The sequence below is a fragment of the Alligator sinensis genome, unplaced genomic scaffold, assembly GCF_000455745.1.
Source record: "Alligator sinensis unplaced genomic scaffold, ASM45574v1 scaffold505_1, whole genome shotgun sequence".
Lineage (NCBI taxonomy): Eukaryota > Metazoa > Chordata > Crocodylia > Alligatoridae > Alligator > Alligator sinensis.
The window spans coordinates 1,155,955-1,164,511 of NW_005841940.1; the positions used below are offsets into that span (position 1 = coordinate 1,155,955).

General features: G+C 40.5%; 1 protein-coding gene across 10 annotated transcripts in view; it reads left to right on the forward strand.

The window, feature by feature from the left end:
• The window catches only part of DEPDC5 (DEP domain containing 5), an 85,163-nt gene that overhangs the window by 213 nt on the left and 76,393 nt on the right, over positions 1–8,557 (forward strand). For all 10 annotated transcript variants that reach the window (XM_025199281.1, XM_025199280.1, XM_014518133.2 and 7 more), the window contains exons 2-8: positions 1,036–1,123; positions 3,177–3,223; positions 3,830–3,915; positions 4,650–4,733; positions 5,455–5,504; positions 7,455–7,524; positions 8,227–8,305. In XM_025199281.1, coding sequence (XP_025055066.1) covers positions 1,036–1,123; positions 3,177–3,223; positions 3,830–3,915; positions 4,650–4,733; positions 5,455–5,504; positions 7,455–7,524; positions 8,227–8,305 — 504 coding nt within the window. The remainder of the gene's footprint in view (positions 1–1,035; positions 1,124–3,176; positions 3,224–3,829; positions 3,916–4,649; positions 4,734–5,454; positions 5,505–7,454; positions 7,525–8,226; positions 8,306–8,557) is intronic.

An 8,557-nucleotide genomic window follows, 5' to 3' on the forward strand; every position in this document is an offset into this window, starting at 1 on the left:
ACCAAATGTGTTATAGGAGCTACTAGTTACATATTTATTGCAAGTCTACAATAATATTGCTCAGGTGAAGGTAAAGCTGTTTTCCATTTATGCTGATATTTCAAACAAAATGGTAGGCAAAAAAACCTTGATGTAATCTGAGGAGTTACAAAGCAAAAGGTGGAAAGTCCTTTTATAGCAGAATACAAATTAAAGCCCGTTTAGTTTCAGACTACAGTGAAAGGATTGTCTTCTGTAAAAGAAGCTGATTTTATTCCAATTCTTCTGCTTTCGTTTAATAATTTTTGTTCTTTTTCACCATCCTTCTGATTTAGCCACAGAATGGTCAGAGAGAACAGAGACATAATATTACTGCTGAGTGTGGAAGTGTGTGGGCTTAGGGTGTGTGAGACTTTTTGGCAGGAGCAAGGAGCTCTGTGTCAGGTGGTGCATTTTGTTCTTGTTGCATGTGAATAGATTTTCATTTTTCCAAAAATGTCCTACTGGCCAGACAAAGTGTTTTGATGTTACCAAGAAAATTTTGACCAGACATCTCTCTGTCCTCCCTTGATAAATCATAACCATTTGATAGTCCAGAACTCAAGCGGGATTTAGAAAACAGTTTAATGAATGTGCTTTTTGGAGACTCGACTGTTGAGTTGTCCAGGTTCTGGGTTTTGGTTTCCACTGTCACATTGGGTTCAAAATCATAATATATTAATTAAGCTATGTTAACCAGTCATTTAAAATTTCCTGCCTTTCTGCCAAAGGAGAGAAACAAGGAACATGAAAATTCAGGATACTTATCTGATGCATTTTTTTCTCTTAAGAACATGGAGTGTTTGACAATCCTGTGATCTGAGAGAATGAAAGGGTGTCTGATCCCAAAATTATTGTGCCATTTCAGTCTGGCCAGAGGAGCTATAGAAAATAAACAACAATTTAGCAAAAATTAATGTAGTGCTGTCCAATATACTTAAATATACAAGGACTTGTGGTTAATTTATCTCTGTTAGCTGCAGACTGGTTCAGTGATTTGCTGTGCTTATCTTTCAGATGATGAACTGGTGGTGAACCCCAAAGTGTTTCTTCAGATCAAACTGGGAGATGTGGTGGAGATTGCACACCCCAATGATGAGTACAGGTAAACTTTTTCCCAGCTAATATCAGACCAGCCAAGGGGAGCGAGAGCACCCAGAAGATTAACTTTTGTATCCCTTTTGTGTGTAATGACCAGTGTTGCCAAGACTGCTTATAAGTGGAATTGGGCTTGTTTTTTTTTAAAGTTGCTTTAGTTTTTTGAGAGTCACGGGCTGATAAGCACCTCCACTCCCCTCTCTTTGAAATGGGTTGGGCATGCTTTGAGCTTGTTTTTAAAAGCAGTGCTGCTTTTTTTTCTCATGAGACTTGGCAACTCTGGTAATGACTTGTAGATCAAAGTTCCTGTGGGTATTTGTAATTTGGACAAGGACAGGGCTATTGTTTCCTGTCTGGAAGAAAACAAAGCAGTGACTTGATCAGGAGTGACTTGATCACTTTTTGAAATGGTCTAAAATTAAATGAAATTCAGTAAGAACAAGTGCAACATCCTGCACTAAGGAAGGAACAGTCAGATGCACAAATATAGATTGGGGAATGACTGGCTAGGCTGCAGCGTGGCACTAAAGGACTGGGAATTATAGTGGACCAATGGTGCTCAATCTTTTGGCCACACAGAGCAGATGAGTGGCATGGTGCTGATCCCTAGGGCTCCATGCCACTGCACTGTCATCCCCACATGTCACAGTGCTCCATGTCAGTGCTCCATGTCATCCCCACATGTCACAGTACCATGCTTTCTGGCCCACGGGGTTCCTAACCATCTAGAAATTTGGCAGCAGGGGAGCAGTACTACCAGTCCCCACTGCCAAATTTCTGGGCCTGTGGGGAGACCCATGGGGAGCCCCACGGGCCAGATGACTTGACACCAAGGCCTGTATATGGCTCATGGGCTAGGCTTTGAGCATCTCTGCAGTGGACTGTAAGCTGAATATGAGCTAACAGTATGCTTTTATTGCAAAAAAGAAAAAAAAACCAGTAGCATACTGGACTTTGTAACAGGAACATCACTTGCAAGTCAAGGGATATAATTCTTCTACTGTATTCAGTACTGATGAGGCATCACCTGGAGTAGTGTGTCCAGTTTTGGCCACCACACTTCAAGAAAGATGTGGACAAATTGGAAAGAGCACAGCGGAGAACAACAAAAAAGTCTAGGAAATATGACTTATGCAAAAAGGTTGGAAGAACTGAGACTATTTAGACTGGAGAAGAGAAGACTGAGGGATAATTTGATAATAGTTTTCAAACACCTGAAGGGTGGCTATAAAAAAGATGGTTATAGACTATTCTTTGGCTACAGAGGACAGAATAAGAGGTAACAGTCTTAAATTACAGCAAGGGAAATTTAGGTTGGATATTAGGAAGAACTTTTTCACTGTGATGGTGGTTAAGCATTGGAACAGGTTATGTGGAGAAGTTGTGGAATCTCTTAGAAGAGTGGCTTAGACCAGGGGTGTCAGGCTCATCCCACTCCACTGGCTGGATTAGCATCACTGGGCTGGTCTGCAGGATCCAGCCGATGGGCCCTATGTTTAACATTACTGGCTTAGGCAAACGCTTGTCTGGCATGGTTTAGACAGGGAAGATTCTGCCTTGAGCATGGGTTTTGAGTAGATGACCTCCTTAGGTTCCTCAGTGCTACTTTTCTGTGATTGTGAGATCAGTTGGCCTTTCCTGAAATCAGGACTGTTTCGCATACATTTGGTACTGCAGTTTGCCAACTGCACCCAGTAAGGATCACAGCTGAACATGAAAAAGCTTCCAGGCCTTTATATTCTTCATGTAGCTGATGTTACCTTGCATCTGTTTTCTACTTCTGTGAGAGATGGGGAATAGGTCTGTACAATAATATCTAGCTTGTATAGAGTAGAGAGCAAGGGTGATGAGGTTGAAGAGCAGGGATAGCTAGTTGTTTTCTCTTTGAAGTTGAGTACCATTTCTGCTAGTTAGCATAGTAAATGCTATACCTTATCCCCTGCACAGTGCTCCTATGGTGGCTTTGTTGTGGTGGGGAGTTTCAGATGCTTTCAATGAGAGCAAGTTAGGCAGCTGTTTCCCCATATTCATCTCTTTACTTTCTCACTCTTATATTAAAGCCCCCTGCTGCTGCAAGTGAAGTCTTTAAAGGAAGATTTGCAGAAAGGTAAGGCTTTAGACCTCAATGTTCTCTATATTAAAGTAATAAAGAAGATTCTGTCATTGGGGCTATAGTAGAGGATGGATTAAATAAAGGTAAAAAATGACAGGTATTTTAACTTCACAAAAAGATTAGTGCTTTGTCTATAGAGGAGTAGAAAGATGATGTTTCTCATTGTAAAAAAAACATGTTTTCTAGTTGAAAAGTGGATATTACTTTGGAAAAAGAATAGCCAATTTAAAGCGGCCTGTTGGCTTGATAATGCAGGAAAACCATTTAAAGAAATTATCTCCTGTTGTCTATAACGTTTTCTATCTGTTTTCTTGATGGCTTGGTTTTCTCCATCTGTTCTTGTTGCCGCCCTCTGAAAGTCTAAAGAAAATTATCTTTTATCCTAGCTTTTAACTGTCCCTAAAGATAAGAGCCTGAATCTTATTCAGAACATTATTGAGAGATGTTGATGCTCTCTCTAGACTTTGTATCCCGTGGTAGCCCTACATAAAGTCCCTTTTATATTTTGGCACTTTGTGGTGGGAAATAGGATGAAGCCAACTTAGAATATTTTGGGCCCTGTCTTTCTCTAATCCTCCTTCTTTCTTTTCTCTGTGGTAGAAACTATAAGTGTGGATCAGACTGTTGCTCAGGTATTCCGACTGAGACCATACCAGGATGTCCATGTGAATGTTGTTGACCCGAAGGTGTGTACATGATGAAAGCTTTGGTAACAGTATTTCCATCTGCCTCGCTTCATAGTACAAATGGGAATTTTGATGCCTCCATGTTTGTTCTGGCATCAAAACAGAAATATTTGTTTCATAAAAAAGCATTTTCATTTGTGCTTGAAGTCAGCACTGGGGTGAGTGGGAAAAGGCAGGGTCTTCAAATCTTTACTCTGAAGTTCACTAAACTATGGAATATGCCAGCCTGTCATTTTCAGTTGTACAAGCCATGTGAGTTTCCCTAGAGATTTTATAACAAGAGGGAAGGTTTGAGAGCGTTCTTTATCTTTTAAGACCTTTAAAAAGACTTTTTATGTAACATTTGACCAAGACTAGAACATGTTAGGGCATCTTTACATGTGCTTCGGGGTGGGGGGAGGAGGGTGCTTTAATTAGAGCGGCTTTCAGGAGCGTCTTGTGTATTTAGTGTCCTGCTTTTAAAAATGGTGGCGGGGGTGCTTTAACTGAAGCTTGTTCAATGATCTTTAGTTAAAGCACCCCCATTTTCATTCTGAAGCATGGAAACACTGGATACACATAACACCAAGGCTGCTAATTAGCACATTCCACCAGGCTCGATTAATCGAGTCTGCTCTGATGTGTGCTAATTAACATGTGTCAGAGCAGGTGTCAGGCACAAATATAGGTGACCATAGAAGGTAATGCACTGTAAATGCACATCAGTACATGTTTTCTTCATCTCTGTTTTCCAGGACGTGACCCTTGACCTGGTGGAGCTTACCTTTAAGGATCAGTACATTGGGCGTGGGGATATGTGGCGACTGAAGAAGAGCTTGGTAAACCCTATACTTGTTCTAATGTATGGGTTGGCAAAAGTATTTTGCCTTTTCTTACTATTAAGGAACATGTAATGTTAGTTAGTGTGCAAATGGACCAAGCTACAGAGAATGGATGAAAAGGCTAAGGCAAGGGCTTGTAAGCAATCTGTTTCTTTGCCTTGTGACTTGAAATGGAGCTATATGTAAGAATGTTGCAGTTATGAGTTAAGTTTTTCCTTGTCTTTTTCTGGAAATAATGCTCATTGTAATGGAGCGCTGATTACCTGCACTCTTAAGTGCCGCTGATCACATTGTGTATTCTTTTGATTGAACATTTAGGAGAGATTGAATCTGAGTGCATGTCATGTAAAAATCTACTAAAATAACTTTGCTTCATGATATTACCACTTGTTGGACAACTGCCTCAAATTCTCCCATTTCAGAATCTCAAGAGTGTGGCTATTATCCAGTGTGGTGAACTGTAGACCAGACAAATTATCTGCCTTTTCCCTTGCTCACTTGATCTTTTCTCTTGTTATTAAACTATTTCCAGTGGCCTTCCCAAGCTCTAGGAGGATTTTGTGGAGGTTTAGATGTTAGTTGGAAACATGTAAAATGCTCTCCAGTTTTTTAGGAGAATGGTGTGGGGGCAGTATGTTCTGATGACTGTATCTGCAGGTCATTCTCATTGCTTTGAGTGATTTTCCTTTTTCCTGACCTCTGAAATTCTCTTTTGTAGGTCAGCACATGTGCCTATATCACTCAAAAGGTGGAGTTTGCTGGGATACGGTGAGTATTTCACTGTTCTGATTTATTCATTGTATCTATGTATGGAAGCGCTTATATGTGCAGAGAGATCTCACTTAACAAATAACTGTAAAAAGAAATGCTTTGGGGATTTTTATACCTAGGATTTTAACACTTACAGCTATATCAGTCAATGTGAAAATGTCAAGGGAGAAATCTGCTGCCTCTAGCTTTTGAACTCAGTTACAGAACACTTAGCTGTATTAATGCTGGTGATATTAGATCAGTGAAGTGAGCTCAACACACTCAATGTGAGAACAGATGGAAAGTATATTTTACGAACTCCAGTTCTCTGAATAATCTTGAGTATGCGTTTTTTTCCCTGCAAATGCAGTTTTGGGATGCATCAATAGAAGCATTATGTGCAAACCAAGGGAGGTGATGTTGCCTCTCTACTTGGCACTGATTAGGTCTCATCTAGAGTACTGAATGCTGTTCTGGGCTCCCACATTTCAAAAAAGGACATGAAGAATTTAAGGTACAGAGTCAGGTGATAAAGGGCTTGGAAAGCAAGTCGTATGAGTAGAAGCTAAAGGAGTTAGGCATGTTCAGTTTGTGGAAAAGAGGCTTACTAAGGGGATATAATAACACGTTCTTCAAATACTTGAAGGGAAAGCATCATATATTAACAGCCTTTTATAGTAGCAGGACATTGGCTTTGCTTTACCTGTGGCAGTCTAAGGTGTTACATCTTGTGTTATCAGGGTTGTGGGTAGTCTAATGTAGAGTTTATATTATGGCTATATGGGATGGTTTGGATAGGGTTAATCCTGCATCAGGTTGAATTAGATGACTTCTAGATGTCCCTTCCATCCCTACATCTCTCTGATTTCTATGGTTCCCCTTCACCATCTGAGAGCCTCAAGTATCCTTTTCCTCCCAGTTTGCTTCCCTGATCACCTGCCTCTTTACTTCATATGTTAGAGCCAAACTTGCCAGCAACAAGAGAATGCTCCTTCCTCTGGAGATTGTCACTGCTGTTTTTGTATAATCAAGTGCTATTGGTTTAAGCTTTCTTTTGGGACTGAGTATGCTGCTTTCTTGATATGGGCCTGGGGAGTGTGAGTATTATTCTCGTGACCACTGTAGAACCCAAAGCATGGTTGGCCTGGGAAGTCCTTTTAAGAGGGATTACTATTCAAAATCAGTCTCTGATGGGTGAGGGAAATGAGGAAATGGTCTGGTTGGGCATTACTGGTGCTCATTACATAACTGCACCTGTGTCTGAAATGGTCTTGATTGCTTTCTGCTTCAAGAGAGCTGTAATAAATCATATTTCTCATAATTATACTGTGATCTTTTACCAGGGTTGAATTTTCATTGGGTCTCTGTGTTTTGGCCTTAGCCCAGTGGCTTAATTTTTGTGTGGTCATATCACACACACAGTCTTGAGCTGGGATTTAAACGGAATGAATCATGCCTGATAAAAGCATAAACCTGTTTTTAGGCATTCTGAGAAGCATGTGACAGATATTAAAGCTCCACATTTAAGATGTCTCCTGTTATTGGGTGACTGAGTCCAATTAAAGTGGTGGGAATTAGTGATGGGACAAATCCACATGTTGGCTTTGGTGAATGCCATTTGGTTAGTTGCTGGTACTTGCTGACAGCTAAATACTATTGTGGCAAGGGGTTTAGTAAGAGGGTACAAAACAAGGACTTCTTAGGTTGGTGTTGATGTCGTAGCAGGACTAACAGGGAGAGCGATTCAGTGGGAAGCATTTTGGCACTGGTGCCAAATGGTAGCTATTTAAAATATTTTTATGTAGACAGATTTTTACTGAAATGCATTTCTGTGGCTGTACTTCTGTCCCACCAGGATGCAGTGTTTGTTTTGTCTCCAGCTAGGACACACACGGTTCAATTCTCTGATTTCCATAACCACTTTCTTTAAAACAAGTTATTTTTGTGTTTGAATTGGTTTGTTTGTAGGGCACAAGCTGGTGAGCTGTGGGTTAAGAGTGAGAAGGTCACATGTGGGTACATCAGTGAGGATACACGGGTAAGATCTTTATAAAGTCTCTCTCTGTTTTGGCTTTTTCTCTCTTCAGGGCCTCTGAAACAAGGGTGTCCAATCACTGCACCTTTGGTAACCCTATGGCAAACAACATTGGTGTTTAACACCATTAACAAGTTACTGTATGATATTAGGATCTTCTTTATTTGATCCTCCCTGATGTTTGGCAGGTTCTTTGTCCAGGGCTCTTGTGGTTAAAAAGTTTTCGTTCCCCAGTTTTGTTTTTTTTATCTGAAGGATATAATAATGTGAAAGATGAAATATAAACTTAGAAGAAAACAGAGGCTATTGTGCTGTCCTGTACATTGATAGATCCTTCAATTCCACGTTCATGTCTTGATCATGTTGATTATTGCTCATGTGCAGGTTAACGGGGACTCTTCTAGATGGCAATGAATGTTGTAGAGAACAGTAGCCAGTTCCAGAAAGCAAACCGTTAGCACTGGCAATGAACTGGGTTGAAGGGTCTTAAGATTTGTACACGTTTTTGAAACACAAGAACCTTTGAGAAGAAAGTATGACACAATCTAGTAAGCACAGTTTTAGGTAACTTTACAGTCAGCTGTGGTGTTAGAGAATGTTAGGAGGTTACTGCTTGGGATCTGAAACCATTTCCTTGTAGAAAATAACTTAAAGCTTTCACTGAGCATGCATATACTGATAATACCACCTTTCACCTCTTTGCAGGTGGTGTTCCGCTCAACTTCAGCCATGGTTTATATCTTTATCCAGATGAGCTGTGAAATGTGGGATTTTGACATCTATGGTATGTAGGTAATTTTTCCTTTCCCTGTATTAGAGGCTGTGGTTGTGCAAAGCTTTTGTTTTCTCTCTGGGTATGGTTCAGATATCTGTCCTTGCATCTGACACAGCACTGGCTTTGTACTGGACTAGCCAAAGCACTGTTCCTTCTTGGAGTCTCAGCTCCAGTTTGCTACTACAGTGCTGAACTTCAGGCCTTTAGCTCTTTTTGGGTGGAGTTCTACAGGTTTCTTACTCTGGGGCCAGGACTGTTTCA